General features: G+C 40.4%; 1 protein-coding gene across 1 annotated transcript; it reads right to left on the bottom strand.

Annotated features, from left to right (window-relative positions):
• Positions 1-19,371, bottom strand: LOC143300221 (beta-catenin-like protein 1). Its single transcript, XM_076613797.1, has 16 exons — positions 19,313-19,371; positions 17,232-17,393; positions 16,775-16,881; positions 14,399-14,538; positions 13,457-13,554; positions 11,460-11,553; positions 10,586-10,677; positions 8,933-9,005; positions 8,439-8,497; positions 7,723-7,871; positions 5,793-5,971; positions 5,160-5,257; positions 4,721-4,801; positions 2,595-2,732; positions 1,427-1,499; positions 1-260 (listed from the first exon to the last, which is right to left on the bottom strand). The coding sequence occupies exons 1-16, from the start codon at positions 19,340-19,342 to the stop codon at positions 172-174; spliced, it is 1,662 nt and encodes a 553-aa protein (XP_076469912.1). The 5' UTR covers positions 19,343-19,371; the 3' UTR covers positions 1-171.
• Positions 19,372-19,379: the final 8 nt, after the last annotated feature.

Here is a 19,379-nt window from a genome sequence, read left to right as displayed (position 1 = left end):
ACTGTTTTGGGGTTTTTATTGTGCATTTCCACTCTCTCTCACATACCACCAACAAAGAATCATGTTAACATTCCAAAATCTATTAATGTCTGACATAAAAAATGGATGAAGGTTATGTACAATGTCCATGAATGCGTGAAAGAGGGTGATGAACACATGGGGAGGCGGCCGTCAGAACTTGTCCACCAGCTGAAGGATTCTGGACTGTTCCGCCTCTCTGGCTGCTGGGTCTCTGGCGTCCCCAATGTTGCCCGCATACTCTGCAACACACCCGGCCTCCATGAATGCACAGCAAAGGAAATTTTCACCCCGCCCCCTGCCCCCCCCCCCACAAACCATTCAACCCTGGGGAGTTTACAGCCTCAGCAGGCTTCCATGCCATATTGATGCAGAAAACTCACACCCAGAAATACTGCTGATCAGTTCCCTTTCTTTGTGACTTATGCATCTGCAGGAATAAATCCATTTTAAATAAATTTAATTCTGATGCCAGAGCAATGCATGGGTGCAGGGCTCAATGAGTTAAAAGTTATGTTAAAATATGTAAAATCATGTAGTATTGCTGCAGACTCACAGTGTGGGTCTAAGTTATAATTGTCTCCGTCAGAACAGGATAGAACAGATTAAAACTGAACAGAATAGACCACAGCTGAACCAAACAAAACAAGCTTATGTTACCACAAAAGGGAATATCTTGGAGGATAGTACATTTTAAAAAACCAGTACAAACATAACCTAAACTTGTATACAAACAAAAGTTCAGCAGGAACGCAGACACTGAAGTCAGACATCTATGTCTATACATATAGGTGCATGTTCACACAAACTGCATTACTGCACACGCTGTCTTTGACATTCGCCACACATTATATAAAAACATTAGAAATCAATGCCAGATTATGGTTAAGAACGTAAATTCCAAGTAATTTTCTGATTTTCAAAGAAGTATTGTTCATGCACAGAAAGAACTCGAGCATTTACAGAGTAAAATGACTGTACTAATCATCTGAACAAGTCAAAAAACAAACAAAAAAATTACCCCTAAAAACTTGATTCTGTGTTCAGGTATGTCTGAGTGCACTGCCATACCATGCAGAAAAAAGTGTGTGTGTGTGTGTGTGTGTGTGACTTGACTTGACTTCATTTATTGTCATAAAATCCCAAAGGATTAATAGACACAACAAAGAGCAAAGGGAACAAAGAAATAAACGGTCATCTAATACGCATGCACTGAAATACATGTGTGTGGGGGTGTGTGTGCATGTGTGTGTGTAGGGGGTGTGGGTGTGTGTGTGCATGTGTGTGTGTGTGTGCTGTGAAACAAACAAATGTGAAGGAACAAGCAGAACCAAATCTGACGTGAGGGGAAGATGGAGGGTAGGTGGGGAAGGTAGCTGACAACCCATCACCTGTAACAAGCACTCACCCCTCATTATCCCTCGTATCACTTTGATGGACCCACCACGCATGTTCAAAATCTGCATCACCCTGGATTTAATCTGAAAAAAAACCCCACAACAACAACGCAGTAGACAGACAATACTTCAGACCCTATTTCAGCAATGCAAGCTTTTACTTGCTTGTAACTTATTACTAACAAAAATGGTAGTTTGGACAAAAGAAAAGAAGTGAAATCACAACAGAGAAGAGAAAAAGAAAGAGAGGTGGGGAGATCAGGGTGGGAAAGAAACAAAACCAAATGAAACGAAATTTATTCAGTTTAGACCAAGGCCCATCCTGAAGGGGGTTACAGACATGAGATTGGGAAAGAGAGAGAGAGAGAGAGAGAGAGAGAGAGAGAGAGAGAGAGAGAGAGAGAGAGAGAATAGCATCAGACACAAAGCATATTCAATACAATCTGTTGGGAAACAACGAACTCACACTTATCTTTCCCACACGAATTATCAAGAAGAAAAAAAGTACATCAAGTCACTGTCAATGATAGGATGCCACCCCTACACCCACCCACCCCAAGCCCCCTCTAAAATCATGTTTAATATAACATACCCTGACCCACAGATTCTCTTTTACTGTCTTTTCCTGCACCAGTGGCTCGTGTTACAGTTTGCGAAACTAAACTTGATGTCAAAATCAAACCAAGGAATACAACATCCTGACAGCAAGCCAGTGATCTTGATACTTGTGGAGAGATGGCCTAGAGGTAACGCGTCCGCCTAGGAAGCGAGAGAATTTTAGCGCGCTGGTTCGAATCATGGTTCAGCCGCTGATATTTTCTCCCCCTCCACTAGACCTTGAGTGGTGGTCTGGACGCTAGTCATTTGGATGAGATGATAAACCGAGGTCCCGTGTGCAGCATGCACTTAGCACACGTAAATAACACACGGCAACAAAAGGGTTGTTCCTGGCAAAATTCTATAGAAAAATCCACATCGACAGGAAAAACAAATAAAACTGCATGCAGGAAAAAATACAAAAAAAATGGGTGGCGCTGTAGTGTAGCGACGCGCTCTCCCTGGGGAGAGCAGCCCGAATTTCACACAGAGAAATCTGTTGTGATAAAAAGAAATACAAATACAAATACAAAATACTTCAGAAACAAACCATCCCACCCCCCACACATGACCCAAACTGACCGAGGACGAGCCCGAAGCACAGATCTCCAGCATGATATAGTCGATAAGCTGCAGTGTGAACAGCCCCGAGTCCAGACGTTTTAGGTAGAACTCATCCTCCATCTCGTCGTCCACATCCTCTCCTCTGTGCTTCATTCTCTGCAAAACAAAATGTGGACAGTTTCACATCTGTCATCATCGTCGTTGATGCTTATCTGAACACATGACGCAGGTTTGTTTTGATACACACTATGAAGGTCTGAACGCACAGGCTTTTTTTTAATTTTCAATTTTTTGTTTTCTAATTTCATTTGAGACATTGTTTTGAAACACTCTTTATCAGGTTTGTTCATACTCGGTGTCCTTCTAAGGTTGCTGGTTTAACACACAGCAGCGTTTTCTTTTTAAAATATATATGGTTCATATACAGCAGCTTTTTACATTTTGATTTCCCACTGTTTACTGTGTGATTGCACCTTTAAATTTTTCGGGTACAGCAGCAGATGTAAAAGCAGTGACCAACCTGACGCGTAGCTCCCTACAGACTGTTGGCAATGGAAATGACAGGATGATCTTGTGCCAAGGTTTCAAGGGAGAGATCATGACAACAAGCATGGGAATAGTGTCACTGAGACAGTATCAGCATGGAACTAGTGTCACTGAGACAGTACCAGCATGGGAATAGTGTCACTGATATAGTACCAGCATGGAAATAGTGTCACTGAGACAATATCAGCATGGAAATAGTGTCACTGTACCATACCAGCATGGGAATAGTGTCACTGAGACAATACCAGCATGGGAATAGTGTCACTGAGACAGTACCAGCAAGAGAACAGTATCACTGAGACAATACCAGCATGGAAATAGTGTCACTGAGACAATACCAGCATGGGAATAGTATCACTGAGGCAATACCAGCATGGGAATAGTATCACTGAGACAATACCAGCATGGAAATAGTGTCACTGAGACAATACCAGCATGGAATAGTGTCACTGAGACAGTACCAGCATGGGAATAGTGTCACTGAGACAGTACCAGCATGGGAATAGTGTCACTGAGACAATACCAGCATGGAAATAGTGTCACTGAGACAGTACCAGCATGGGAATCACTGAGACAATACCAGCATGGGAATAGTGTCACTGAGACAATACCAGCATGGGAACAGTGTCACTAAGACAATACCAGCATGGGAATAGTGTCACTGAGACAGTAACAGCATGGAAATAGTGTCACTGAGACAGTAACAGCATGGAAATAGAGTCACTAAGACAGCACTTATATGGTAAGAGTACCAGTGAGACAGTATCATGAGACAGTAACAGCATGGAAATAGTGTCACTGAGACAATATCAGCATGGAAATAGTGTCACTGTACCATACCAGCATGGAAATAGTGTCACTAAGACAATACCAACATGGGAATAGTGTCACTGAGACAGTAACAGCATGGAAATAGAGTCACTGAGACCGTACTTATATGGTAAGAGTACCAGTGAGACAGTACCAGTATGGGAATAGTGTCAGAGACTGTACCTCTATGGGAATAGTGTCACTGAGACATTACCAGTATGGAAATAGTGTCACTGACCAGCACAGAAATGGTGTCACTGAGACAGAACCAGCATGGGAATAGTCACTGAGACAATACATAAAAAGATGGGTCAGAGAAAGAGATACATAAGTGATGGTGATGGCCTAGAGGTAACGCGTCTGCCTAGGAAGCGAGAAAATCTGAGTGCGCTGGTTTGAATCACGGCTCAGCCGCCGATATTTTCTCCCCCTCCACTAGACCTTGAGTGGTGGTCTGGACGCTAGTCATTCGGATGGGACGATAAACCGAGGTCCTGTGTGCAGCATGCACTTAGCGCACGTAAAAGAACCCACGGCATCAAAAGGGTTGTTCCTGGAAAATTCTGTAGAAAAATCCACTGCGATAGGAAAAACAAAATAAAACTGCACGTAGGAAAAAATACAAAAAAATGGGTGGCGCTGTAGTGTAGCGACGCGCTCTCCCTGGGGAGAGCAGCCCGAATTTCACACAGAGAAATCTGTTGTGATAAAAAGAAATACAAATACAAATACAAAAAACAATATGACAACTTACAAACAGCAGACAGTTAACATAGGCAGTGACTCACCAACTTTTCCTTCTCCAGAGCATCGTCACACTGTCGCACCTTGTCCAGGTATTTGAAATGCAGCTCCATCAATCTCTCCACCTAGTTCAACACAAAACATCACAGACAATTACTGGATACACTGAACAATATATACATTTCATCACACTATCTTAGCCCCTGAAACATTTTCCACGCTTCAGGCACCCTCTGCCAATTCTGATGCTGACAATTAATGCTATGGTGTGGTGTGTGTATGCATGAGACATTAGATGAAAATCTATTTTAAAAGAAAAAAGCTGAAGTTTAATTTTTTAAAATCTTAATTCTGAATGGCGTTCATCAAAGTAAATGTTACCAAGGGTTAGTTACGAAAAAAAAAAAAAAAAAAAAAAAAAAAAGGGAAGGAAAAAAAAGAAAATGAAAAACAGCATTAGCATAGGTGTGCACTAATCTGTACCTTTTCATGGTCGTTCTCTGTGAATTTGCTGAGTAGTCGCTGTCGCTGGGTCCCATGGCTGTTCCGAAGTAATGAAGCAATGATGGAACAAGTGTGTTCTGGACAAAGAATTGAAGTTGGAAATAATATCATTCGACTGCCTAAAACAACAGACACAGATGTGGAAAAATCACCCCCCACCGCCCCCCAAAAACAACAACAACAAACCCCCACTATGAAACAAAACAAAAAACCCCACTCAAACCACAAAACGTATGATTTTGAAAATACTTCAAAATTTATATATCTATCTAATACACAATATCTTTTGCTATTGTACTTAAATTTTGTGTCATTTATTCAATATTTTTATTTTGTCTTTTTTTTGTTTGTTTTTTGCTGCTATTATGGATTTTTTAACTAAAAAAGAAAGCAAAAAAAAAGCTAAGGCTATCATTCATTTATAACTAATTCTGTGTGCGTAGTTTGCAGAGTAGTCTTTCCAAGTTGTAACCTTCTTCTTCTTCGTTTGTGAGCTGCAACTCCCACGTTCACTCATACCTACACAAGTGGGCTTTTACGTGTAGGACTATTTTTACCCTGCCATGTAGGCAGCCATGCTCCGTTTTCAGGGGTCAAGTTGTTAAACCTCACCTTCCAGCTCGTCAGCGGAGGGCCCAGCGCGCGCGGACTTGGGCGTCTTCATGAAGAGGGGGAAGATGGTGCGCAGGCCCAGGATGTCCACAAACTTCTGGCTGTTGTCCACGCCATCCATGCCCGTCATAGAGTGGTTCAGCACCTTGATGGCGCAGTTACGCGACATCTTCTTCTCCCTGAGACACGCAAAGCCGCACTCAGCTATGAATGAAGCAACAACGAGAACAAGAGAGGCAAGGCCTTCAAGACTCACTTGTGTGATGCACACTAAAAAAACAAAACAAAACAAAACCAACCCCCAAAACCCCCGTTAAAATGTGTTCTGTACTTGATATTATAAAAGCTTCGGGTTAAAAACAAACAAACCCAAAACAACACAAACAAAAAAACCAAACCAAACCCAAAGCAGCTTCGAACCACGCATGTTCGGGTGAGAGAAAACTGTCTTACACACACTGCTAACCTGTGTCTAGGAATGACGTTCAAAAATAATATTAAATCATGTTGTTGTTTTTTTTAGTGTGATGAATCGATTATGGTATTTGAGGTGACAAACAAAAAACAAAACAAAAAAAACCCCCAAAAAAAACACACACAAAAAAAACATTATGATTTGTGAATGGGCAGAAACTATTGTCTTCAATATTGGTGTAACAGCAATAATGACTGCAGAAGCACCAACAATGGTAATACTACCACATTAGTGTAACAAGAATAGTGACTACAGAAGCATCAAGAATTGTGATACCACCACACTGGCGTCACAGCACTAGTGACTGCAGAAATATCAAGAACTGTAAGACCACCACACTGGTGTCACAGCACTAGTGACTGCAGAAGTATCAAGAACTGTAAGACCACCACACTGGCGTCACAGCACTAGTGACTGCAGAAGTATCAAGAACTGTAAGACCACCACACTGGCGTCACAGCACTAGTGACTGCAGAAGTATCAAGAACTGTAAGACCACCACACTGGTGTCACAGCACTAGTGACTGCAGAAACATCAAGAACTGTAAGACCACCACACTGGCGTCACAGCACTAGTGACTGCAGAAACATCAAGAACTGTAAGACCACCACACTGGCGTCACAGCACAAGTGACTGCAGAAGTATCAAGAACTGTAAGACCACCACACTGGCGTCACAGCACTAGTGACTGCAGAAGTATCAAGAACTGTAAGACCACCACACTGGCGTCACAGCACTAGTGACTGCAGAAGTATCAAGAACTGTAAGACCACCACACTGGCGTCATAGCACTAGTGACTGCAGAAGTATCAAGAACTGTAAGACCACCACACTGGCGTCAAAGCACTAGTGACTGCAGAAGTATCAGCAACGGTTATACTCGTACTGCAACTTTGTACCAGTCACTTCCCAAACAACATTCACGATGCCATGCGGTGTGAAGTATCTGTGTCTGTTTTGACTTTTCCTTTGTGCGTGTTTATTGTTTTGCCTGTGTCTGATGGTATTGTCAAAATCTGTCATTTCCTTGTTCTATTTTATGGTTCAGTCTAAGTTTGTTTTATATACAAAAATGAATACAGTACTGCCCTTTTTTGAAGTTACAAATAATAAACTGCCACTGCTGGCACCATGAACGCTGCAGAAACCCCTTGCTGTGGATGTGTATGGGGAACCTGGATCAAGCGGTGAGAAGATAATACCATTCCACTGGTGCAGATTTTAAGTCAATAAAACAAAACAAACAAAAAACCCCACTGTGCAATGAACTGAATGATAGCCTTCAGGATAATGCTTTTGCCTTGGAAGCCAGGTATCTATCAAAAAAGGAAGTAAATTTGCGCTGAGAAATGAACTTACATTTACAACAGAGGCGTCATACCAATTTTCTAACAAGTTATTTCCACCAACATAGCCTGTCAAAGTATTAACACATCATCAGGGGACATTATCACCTCAGCATGAGATTCATGAGTTGCAGCCCTTCTCCTCGCAGGAAGCGACCACGGTTGGGCGGATACATCAGAGCGGAACACATGCAGTTGAACAGGTTCTCCATGTACTCCATCTCCTCTTTGCCAGATGGGTCATGTCGCTTGTACGTCTGCAGCCACAAACACACACATTCAAATGTAATCACTCTAAAACAACAACAAATCCTGACATATTCTGTAAAAAAAACAATGCAGAATTAGATTCATCTGATGACTCAAATTTTGTCACACAATATCACTGAAATGACTTGTGTGACTTAACAGAAATTACACTGACATCACACATCAATTCTCTTCTGAAACATTCAAACTCACTGTTGTTAATGCTAGATGTGAGGCATGCAATATATATGCGAAATGAACTGCATCCCTAATTTCAATTAACAGAATAATAATATGCACCAACAGCAATAAAATACCAAGTCATACATTCTGAATTGTATTTGGGCATCAACAGAAATCTGAACACAGATCACGAAGACAAGAGCAGCATTGGCAGTAGCTGCCAGAGTTGTGACAAGAGTAAAAAAATAATAGCAGTCGTCGCAGAACTACTAAGCGCTGTTTCAGCAACTGCAGTTGTTCCTTTTCTAACATCAACACGTATTAACAGCAGCAGAGACAGCTAGCAAATAATTATCTCTGAAGGAGACTGAAGAGGAAGTGGAGAAACTCACGGCCAGCTGTTGTAGAAGGACATCAATTCCTTCCTGTTCCCCTAGCAACTGCCTCACTTCTGCAACAACAACAACGATATGTAAGAAATCTATCAATAATGTTGAGATTTATATGAACAAAACATGCAACATAAGTCACTTCTTATGGAAATGATGTCTGTGCTAGAAAAAAAAAACACCCCTAGCATTCTAAAAATTTTATAATGTTCCAACACCTGTCACAGACTTTCAAGATTTTTTGAAGTATTATTTTTCCCAATTTTTCTTTCCCACTCGCAGATCTATTCATGCATCAAAAAAAAAAAAAAAAAAAAAAAAAAAAAGAATCTGGAAACTATATATTTAAGTTTTTATTCCATAAGCGCAACATGATCCAATGCAAAATAAATTCTTTCACGTAACTGAAACAATTATGTCAATTTTTGTGTGTAATTTTTCACTCTAATTAAATCTTATTAGAACCCATGGTTTCTCAAGTGCACAAGTCTACTTACCATCTGAGTTTTGCAGGAGGATGGCCATAATTTCACTGGCATATAATTTGTTAGCGTCAAAAGGCAACTTCATCTGTGGAAAAAAAAAGAAAAAAAAGAAAAGAAAAAAAAGTTGAATTAGTTAAAGAAAAATAACTAGTGATTCAATTCTAATCTCTCATGTTTTAAGCTCATGATTAATCATCAACTTCTGCAATTTTCAATTAAAGAAACAAAAAAGACCCCGTCATCTTGGGAATAAAAAGGAAAATTTAGGGCAAAGGAAAGAAGGAGGGTGTAGAAGAGAAGAAAAAGAGAGATGGTCGCAATGATAGGATTTAATAGAATAATAATAATGGATACTTATATAGCACACTATACAGAAATCTGCTCTAGGCGCTTTACAAAAACGCTTTTGTTAACATAAAACATTATATCTATGTTACATACACACACCAAAATGTGACTACACACACACACACAAACACACACGCACACACTGCATACATACATTTTAACATACATGTGTATCTAACAGCTACCCTAACACATACGCACACATAGGCAGGCACAAACTTACATAAACACACGCACACACAATACACATTCATATACATGCATGTAGTTATGTGCAGAAAGGAGGAGTTAATAAGAGTTGCTACTCCAGGTAGTTACATAAGAAATCTTCCCTATTCACTGTGGCAAACATGGTATTCGCTATCTTTTTTTTTTTAGTCCATTACAGTTCCTCATTCAAATCTTTAAAAATAGAAAAGAAGAAAAAAAAAAGTAAATATAAAAGAAATATTCTTTTTCAAATAGTCTCTAAATAAATAAGGAACTCTTTTCCATTAGCTGTATTCTTTGGATCCACATCTATTTCTTTCATGCGTGTGTGTGTGTGTGTGTGTGTGTGTGTGTGTGTTGTGGTTTATGTCTGGTGTATTACTGTAAAGCGTTCCGAGTGCTACTGCAGTACTAGGTTGATCCATCTCTTCCTTTGATATCACTGATTGTCATTTCTCACATGAACGTGTACCTTTCCAAGAAATTCAGTACTTGTCTATGTGAGTATCCATCCGTATGTATGTATGTGAGACAAAGAGATCAAATATGTGCATATGCGCACATGTGTGTGTGCGCGCGTGTGTGTGTGTGTGTGTGCATGTGTGTCTGTGCTTATATGACTTATTTGTTGTCTCTGTCCTTCACGGAATGAAACATGCTGGGCTGATCATCTTCTTCTTCTTCAGCGTTCGTGGGCTGCAACTCCCACGTTCACTCGTATATGCGCGAGTGGGCTTTTACGTATGACCGTTTTTATCCCGCCATGTAGGCAGCCATACTCCGTTTTCGGGGATGTATATGCTGGGTATGTTCTTGTTTCAATAGCCCACCGAACGCTGACATGGATTACATGATCTTTAACGTGTGTATTTGATCTTCTGCTTGCGTATACACACGAAGGGGGTTCAGGCACTGGCAGGTCTGCACATACGTTCACCTGGGAGATCGTAAAAATCTCCACCCTTTACCCACCGGGCGCCGTCACCGAGATTCGAACCCAGGACCCTCAGACTGAAAGTCCAACGCTTTAACCATTTGGCTATTGCGCCCGTCGCTGGGCTGATCAAGACCCTTTCTATCCACAGCCCAAACTGTGATCCAACTCACCTTCACCCTTTTCAGTAACCAGACCAACAATCCTTGCTGGGCCGCCTCACTGCTGATTTCTGTGCGGAATTCTGTGATGTTTTCGATGATGGCTGGAAGACACAAAAAAAAAGAAAAAAAAAGAAAAGAAAAAAAAGTGGTGCATAGTTCTTTGGTCGTTGTGAAGACTGATGTTTCTTATTGCATTTCTTACTGACCTGTTTCATCTATTCATCCATGGAGTAATGACTCGCTGCTAAAACCCACTACAACTGATGCACGAGAAAACATTTGTTTTAAACTGAAGATAAATGTCGATGTTACCATTTAGTCCAAACAGAAAAAAACATTTCCTGCCTGTCAAATCAAACTTTCACTACAGTATTATCCTACCTACCACCACAAACCATCATCACAAATTCTCATTACTGACTAAAACTGGGTCAAACTATTAAAAAAAGAAAAAAAAGAAGTTTAATCAGAGCTGGAAAAAGACATAAGCACAAACCAATGGCACTAAAGAACACAATTCACAAGGTGATCGAACACCGACTTTGACCACAAATCAAAACTATTTGCTGCTGAAACAGAGTCAGTCAGAAAAGAACCAAAGACCATAAGCATGAAAAAAAACCCAACAAAAAACAAAAAAAACAAAGAAAGAAGAGATGATTTCAACATCAACTGCCACTTCGAATATCCTTTCAAAGCTGCCCAATCAACATACAACAGACGAGGCAAACTCACACTCCCAAGAAGAAAAAGAAGGATGGAGAGGGAGGAAGGGTGGAAAGGGGTGGCGGGGGGGGCAGGCTGGATGTGAGATGAGAGGGATGAGGTGGAGGAAGGAGGGAGAGAGGGGGGGGGGGGGGGGGGGGGCAGGTGTGTTACTCACCCAGTGTGTTGTGAACCCCGTCGGCCTCTTCCTTGATGGTCTCATCCAGTCTCTCCATGTTCTGCACCAGCATGGCCGTGATCTGTCCTGCAAGCTGTCAGAATGGACAGAAAAATACCCGCTGGTAAAATAAAATAGAGGGGGGGATTCAGGAGGAAGAGAAAGGAGAGGGGGGGGGGGGGTTGTGGGCGGAAGAGGGGGAAGGATTTCAGGGGGAACACAGAAAAAGAGAGAGAGCCGAGTTGCGAGAGACAGAGAGAGACAGAGAGAGAGAAGCAATAAAGAGATTTTTTTTCCTCTTCTGTGTTTATCTGTTGTATGGTTAACAATACATTCATTTGTACAAGTCGGCTTCTTTCATGTGTATGATCACCACTGTTTACCCCACAATTTAAGAGCAGTAGTTATGTCTAAGATCCTTGGCATAAAGTGGCCAGGCAGGGTCTCCAACCTCCAGGTCCTAGAGAGGAGCGGCCTGCCCAGCATCGAAAGCCTGCTGATCCAGTGCCAGCTACGCTGGACAGGACACGTTGTCCACATGACAGACAGCAGGATCCCGAAGATACTTTTGTATGGCCAGCTGAAGGAAGGCCACCGTGAATGTGGAAGACACTGCAAGCGCTTCAAGGACACCTTGAAGACAAACCTCAAAGCCTGTGACATAGACATTGCTTCCTGGGAAACTGATGCCCTTGACCGCTCTCACTGGAGGATGCTGTGCTCTAGTGGCATAAAGACGTTTGAAAACAAGAGAACGCTGGCCATTAAGGAGAAGCGTGAGCGAAGGAAGCAGGGCTCAACTTCTGGAGACGTTTTCCCTTGCAACACCTGTGGGAAGTGCTGCGCATCCAGAATCGGCCTCTTCTCCCATATGAGGACACACACCGACAGGTAAGCCTACCTGCCTACTCATCTGTCGGACCGACGGGAGACTCCCTCATCATCAGTTATGTCTATGATGTGCCTATTTGATCCTCTGCATGCATATACACAACAAAGAGATGTGGGTGCAAGCAGGTCTACAAGATGTTGACCTAAAGAAACTGGAAAAATACCCATCCTTTAACTCACACGGCAAAGTCAGGATTTGAACCACAGACCAGCAGATACCTGACTAACAGACATCTCCGAAAGAAAAGTGTGGCCGCCTATATGGCAGGTAAATATGGTCATGCACATGAATGAATGTAAGAGTTGCAGACCATCAATGAAAAAAAAACAACAACAACAACCCATAGACGGAACTGGCAGACAGGATAAAAGTATAACACTAACCAATTGTACACATGGAAAGTGAGTGTGAGCGATACTAACTAACAGTGAGAGGTTGTCCGGAAAAATGGGGTGGACACAGAAAGGGTGGGGGAAGGGATGGAGAGAGAGGAGACAGTAAAGATGACAAAGGCAGACTTTTTTTTTTTTTTTTCTTAACACAGAATTAGGCATGTTCATTGTTGTCTATGTAAGTTACAGTTTTTGACACACAATTAGGCATGTTTATTGTTGTCTATATAAGTTATAGTTTTTGACACACAATTAGGCATGTTCATTGTTGTCTAAATAAGTTATAGTTTTTGAAACACAATTAGGCATGTTCATTGTTGTCTATATAAGTTATAGTTTTTGACACACAATTAGGCATGTTCATTGTTGTCTACATAAGTTATAGTTTTGGACACACAATTAGGCATGTTCATTGTTGTCTATATAAGTTACAGTTTTTGACACACAATTAGGTATGTTCATTGTTGTCTACATAAGTTATAGTTTTTGACACACAATTAGGCATGTTCATTGTTGTCTATGTAAGTTATAGCCCAGCTGACAACGCAGGGCCATACCAGAAGACTATGAAAACATTCTAGAATCAATCATCTGGAACCTGAAAGAAACCCAGAGAAAGAAAATTAGGCACAACTGACAAACACGGGACAAGCAGTGCCATCCAAACAATAATACTGACTCTCCCCCCACAAACAGCACAGCCATATACACACCATGGCATCCACCAGAGCTGTTGCGTCCTCTTCACTTTCGTTCAGCGTGTCCACGTCTGTCAGCTCCTGCATCAAGTCCACCACCGCTATGGCGATGTCTGCAGCACAGGAGTACCCTTTTATTTTTCCCCATTTCTGTTCATTCTTCTCTAACGAAAAAAAATCTCTCTCTTAAAATTTGCTTAGTTAAAGAATTTAACATGAAATCTTTGCACACAATGTACCACAGCTCAGAAATGCAACACTTTCAATAAGCAATCAATGACCGTTTACAAATACTTGTTCTAACTGATCTACAGTATAAACCAGTTTAGAAATATTTGTATTTGTATTTCTTTCTATCACAACAGATTTCTCTGTGTGAAATTCGGGCTGCTCTCCCCAGGGAGAGCGCATCGCTACACTACAGCGCCACCCATTTTTTTTGTATTTTTTCCTGTGTGCAGTTTTATTTGTTTTTCCTATCGCAGTGGATTTTTCTACAGAATTTTGCCAGGAACAACCCTTTTGTTGCCGTGGGTTCTTTTACGTGCGCTAAGTGCATGCTGCACACGGGACCTCGGTTTATCGTCTCATCCGAATGACTGAAAGGCTGAGAGGTCTAGTTGGCAGATGACCTGCCAGTCCCTATGCTTTTACTACTACTACTACTACTACTACTAGTAGCAGATGTGATAACCCACTTGCGGTTTGAATTCTAAATGTGTTTGCTTTGTATTTGTATTACACTGCGAACATGTTCAGACACTGTAAGTCAAAAGCATACATCAACCATACACATCAACGCTGTGAGAATTCAAAACGACAGCATTCCCATGTGATCATTTTCAGACATGACAGGAACACTGCCAGTCACAAGCTGATAAACCACACACACACCAACGCTGCAACTTTTCAAAGCGACAGCATTCCTATTGTGATCATGACAGCCGTCCCCCACACCTGTGTTTTCATGGGACAGCAGCTGCAAGAGGGAGCGCACCGTGTTGAGCTCCACCAGCACGTGGTACAGTTCAGGGACGGTGGCGATGACGTGCATCTGCTGCAGGATGTCGTTCAGCTCCAGCTCGGACTCCATGAACCTGACCACGAAGACAACAGTTCAACATGGAAACAAACTTTCTTTGAACACGATCCATTCATACAAATAGCTGTGAGACCCAGGCTTTGACAAATAAGTCAACCAACAGACCTGGAGCAATCTGGGGTGAGCAGCTCTTCCGTGCTGCGCCCCTATGACTCTTCACAGAGAGTTGAGAGAGAAGATTTATAAAAAGACAACTATTGTTCATACTATAACTATAGCCCAGCTGACCAAACAAGGCCATATCAGGGCTGAAAAGACTGTCAATAGTGACCTCACAGAACCTACAAAGAATCCACCACCAATTACAAGAAAGGCACTTGTCAAGTCATACCCAGGCACATCTTGAGACATACCTCTGTCGTTGACCATTTTGTCAATTTTTTGCCAGAGGATTAAAGAAACAAACCTGAACATAAGCATGATAACACATACTTAACAAAATTAAATAAAAACTGTAACAGCATTTACTGGCATACAAAACCAAAAATTGTCAACATGCCCCTCAAAAGCAAAGGAAAAGAATACAAGTTACAACATAGTAACAAGAGGCAAAGCCTTCAAGACTCACTTGTGCTTTGCGCTTTATCCAGTAAAGGAATCATATGGAGAAAAAAAAAGGAGATTGAAAAGATTGTTGAAGAGTGCTCTGTATCAAATATGATATATAAAATAAGCTTGGGAGATTTTTTTTTTTTTTTTTGTAATTAAAAAAAAAAAGGCATGTGAGCGGGACGATCGAACCACGCACTTTCAGTTCTGATTCAAGCAGACTAGTAATCCCCAAGGCTGCGGCACATCTCATGTCAAATGACTAAATTTAAAACTTAAGGCAATGTTGATGTTTTCTTCTTCGTGCAATAAATCAATGTGATTGTAGTGGACGTTTAAATAATGCTTTTTGTGTGCTTTATTATATCTCAATTATTCTTTTATTTCTGCAGTAAAGGAGACGTTGCCATCTCCTTCAAGCACATTGCAATACATTTTAGATCTCAAGATCTGCACAAACCAGTCTACAATGGGCTGAAAGAAACGATCAATATAATTTTTCTTCTATGTTCATTACAGCTAATTTAGTGTCCACTTAAGAATATTTATATGCAGTAAACACGTCGATGGTGTAGTTAGTATCATTGTAAGTGTTCTGTCCAGAATTTGTGTTTTTTTCCTTTTAATTTTGAACAAGAACCACGAGGTCATGTCATCTTCAAACACAACACTACCTTCTAGTCAGCCAAACTCAGTGGAAAAGGAAATTTTCTTCCTAAAATTACTTTTAAATAACATCAGTGGAAAGCGGTTTTTAGAATTTTCGGATGTCGGAACACATCTCAATGAAATAAACCGTTAATGATTTGGAAATATGGCTCAATTCGGGAGACTTACAACCTGCTACTGGTATGATGTGAAGATTTTTTTCAAACTATGTTTAAGCCAATTTTGGTATTGGCAGACAAAGTATTTCCAGAGAAAATGGCAATGTTAAAGTTAACCATGGACCCACACACAGACAACCAAACACCAGGTTAAAACGTACCCACTTTGTTTACACAAGTGAGTCAAAACTGTCCAATTATCAAGTCCAGGAAAAGACAACTAATATCCAATACTTTCTAGGAAAAAAAAAAAAAATTGCTATCATTTCATGCATTCCCAAGAGGGGTACTTTCACATTAAGAAAAACAGAAAAAAACCCATTATGTTTTTATAGGTGTATACTATAGATCTCCGAAATTTACTTTCAGGCCATTTTTCACTTATTGATTAAAAACAAATCAAGAAAAAAAAGCTAAATGAACAGGCATTATAAAACATCCACCAGTCTAATGAATTTAATAAATTGAAACAAAACGGCATAATCAATTTTCTGGTCAAAATGTTTTCCTAAAAATTCATAATATTTGGGCACTTTTCCACTGTTCTAATTCTGTTGTAGTTTGTATGTTTGGGTCTTGTACTAGGAGAACTCTGCATAAAGCTAAATGCATGCTGAACATCAAGTATCTGCTTATTTTCATTAAAAATACCAATAGTAGTAATACCCAGACAAGAATAGCATAAAAAAAGTATAATACTAAGTAATGAACTGGTAAAATATCATGCAATTGTATGGACATAAACAACATCTGAGACCCCATGTGCAATCAACTGCAAGAGTGCTTCCTTTAGTCTTTATGGAAAGATTTTGACTTCAGTACCAGAAACAGAATTGTTGCCACACCCACACTTACTTTTCTGGCATGTCTGGAAACTTAATCCTCATTTCCTGATTCTTGTAAACTCGCTTCTCAAACTGTAGCAACATCTTCTTTAGGCTGGTATCATCCATAGGTTCTGCCTGCAGAGAAGAGAAGGAGAATATATTTGAACCTCTTTTTCAAATCAAATAAAACATAAAACTATTTAGAGAAACACACTATCCCTCAAGTCGAATAGAAAAACTAACGCTGACAACAACAACAACAACAACAAAAAAAAAAGAAGAAAAAAGAAGAAGAGAGAAACACAGAAAGTTACAGTATAAAAGTAAGAAATAACAGAAACGATCATATATGGAAAAAATGGCCATTGTGACAGAGAGAATGTTTTGCTCTCAAAAAATGAAATGTAAAAGATGAGAGAGAGATAGAGAGGTAGAGACAGACAGACAGACACAGAGAGAAAGAGAGCAATCTCATAGAGCCTTACCTCAGGGACTTCGTCCATCATCTGCAAAATCTTTTCCTGTTCATTGACGCCCTCCGCTGGGAGCGCAGATCCTCCATGGCCCCCTTTCCTTTTCTTCGCTGCCGGCTCCTCTTCATCTTCCTCATCCTCCTTCCTCTTGCTGATAAGGTCTGGTTTCTGAGGCTGAACAAGCAAGCAGGAAAACTTGAACTTGACAAGAAATTAATCCATTTTCAATTCTTTTCTTTTATTGGATCTGTTTAAACGTCAGCAGGAAATTCATATCATCATGGTGAAACTCTTATGCTTGGTCTGCTATATATGTACAGTTTATCTTAACTATATCATCATGAACATCTCCATCGTTTCTCACTGTGGTTCTGGGTGATAGTAATTCCAATAGTATGAACAAACTATATTGTTTCTCATTGTTGTACTGGGTAATACTGATACTAATGATAGTAATAGTATACATTTATATTTCATAAACACATAATGTTTGTTTTATAGGTTAACATCAACTTATCTTGCCCTGCACACTAAAGTTGACACAAACATACCAAACATATTTCAACCTTGGCATGGCCTCCATAGTTGATTTGGCATGAGCTGATGAATTCCTGAAGGAACAGTTAATTTGTTAAACCTTGTGCCCGCCTACTAGGCGGGTGCCACTGATCGCCATTCTCATCCTGGCAGTTGAGTGAAGAAACTTGTTCACTTAAAGCAGTTCATCGCTCATTATTATGTAATAAACTGCTAGGGAAGGGATGTTACTGGAACTTAACTTCCTTCCTCACAGGTATGTGAACTTTCACTCCAAACTTCCAACAGTTAGTATGCTTTTTATCTGGTTTTCCGCATTGATATGGCATAATGTCAAAGGCTTAACGCCCAGGAGGTGCTCAGATGAAATTATTATGGATTCTGGCAGTGAATTTGACCCAGATGATGATGATTTGACTTATAATTCATCCAATAATTCTGGCAAAAGTGAAGGAGAAGAAATTAGCGACCAGTCTGGTCAAAGTGGCAGACACGAATATATGTATATGAATCATGAAGATAGCCCACAATCTTCAAACATCAACAGGAGCTGGCATTTTACTATTTCTGTTTTTGATTTAAAGTTACAAGTGAAATACTGCATCCCTCGTCTTGAGACTTCAGCAATGTGTGTCAACATTGTATTTCAATCATGATGTGAAGTTTGGTAGCTATTGATTGAGCGATTGCTTTTACACTGTGCCTGGAGCGAAGCATCCTTCCCAGTTTTTTACAGCGTGGCCAAAACATGCCAGGTTGGGAGGGCTGCACATGCAGAAGCCCTTAGGGCTGAAAGGGTTAATGAATCAAATTAATGGCTGCTCACCCAGTAAAATATACAGGGTTGACCTTGCTGCCCAAAACTGGAACTAATATAAGTGAATAAGACTCTTGCCTTGGGCTGCAGAGCAACTGAGCTGAGAGAAATCTGTATTAAAACTAGTTTACCTTACTGAGCATCTGTTCAGAAACATGCAATGAGAAAATCATATTTACACCAAATGTATCCTGTAGTACTGTGTGCACCTCCCCCTTTTGAATGTGCATGTTTTACACTCAAAAATAGAAAGTACGCTTATAACTGCTAAGCTAATTTTGTTATTACATCACATTTGGCTAAATAAGTAAACCAATAAATTCCATATTAAGTGAATATTTCACTGTCCTCCCCTTTGGCATGCTTGTGATGGTTGTGTTCTCATCGAAGAAAGATGGATTAAGCAAATCTTTTATTATTCTTCAAATTGCAGCGATTGCTGTTGTGTAACAGGAATGGGAAATGTCTGCCAATTCAGTAAGAAAAATATGGAATTATGGACTATACGACTGAATTAATCCAAGGTTTCGAGTTCGGAAATCTTGGAGTCAGGTGTAAAATCAGACGTGTGGGTCAGTGGCTGTCATTCCTGTTGCAGCATAAAACGTCATTCCACATCGCTAAAACTGAAATCTGTCGTCCAATTCCTCAAGTGAATATTCACCAAACACCTCTGCGTTTTTCAAACAAATATATCGCTAGATATTCTCAAAATGATTGAAAACACATCGTCTCAGACCTTGAACGACAAGAGTTCCCCCACGTCCATTTTCAACGAGATTGTACTTCCGGTTACCACGTGACGA

Source organism: Babylonia areolata, chromosome 26 (assembly GCF_041734735.1).
Source record: "Babylonia areolata isolate BAREFJ2019XMU chromosome 26, ASM4173473v1, whole genome shotgun sequence".
Lineage (NCBI taxonomy): Eukaryota > Metazoa > Mollusca > Gastropoda > Neogastropoda > Buccinidae > Babylonia > Babylonia areolata.
The sequence above is the reverse complement of the archived record's forward strand: the minus strand, read 5'-3'. Positions and strand labels throughout refer to the sequence as shown.

What these genes read in the sequence shown, in the direction of transcription:
- LOC143300221 (XM_076613797.1), bottom strand. Translation starts at nt 19,342, where the DNA reads ATGGACGTGGGGGAACTCTTGTCGTTCAAG. An exon ending in TGATGGACGAAGTCCCTGAG is followed by an intron (nt 16,882 to 17,231) that starts GTAAGGCTCTAT and finishes TCTTCTCTGCAG; the next exon opens with GCAGAACCTATGGATGATAC. An exon ending in CGGGGTTCACAACACACTGG is followed by an intron (nt 10,678 to 11,459) that starts GTGAGTAACACA and finishes TGTGTCTTCCAG; the next exon opens with CCATCATCGAAAACATCACA.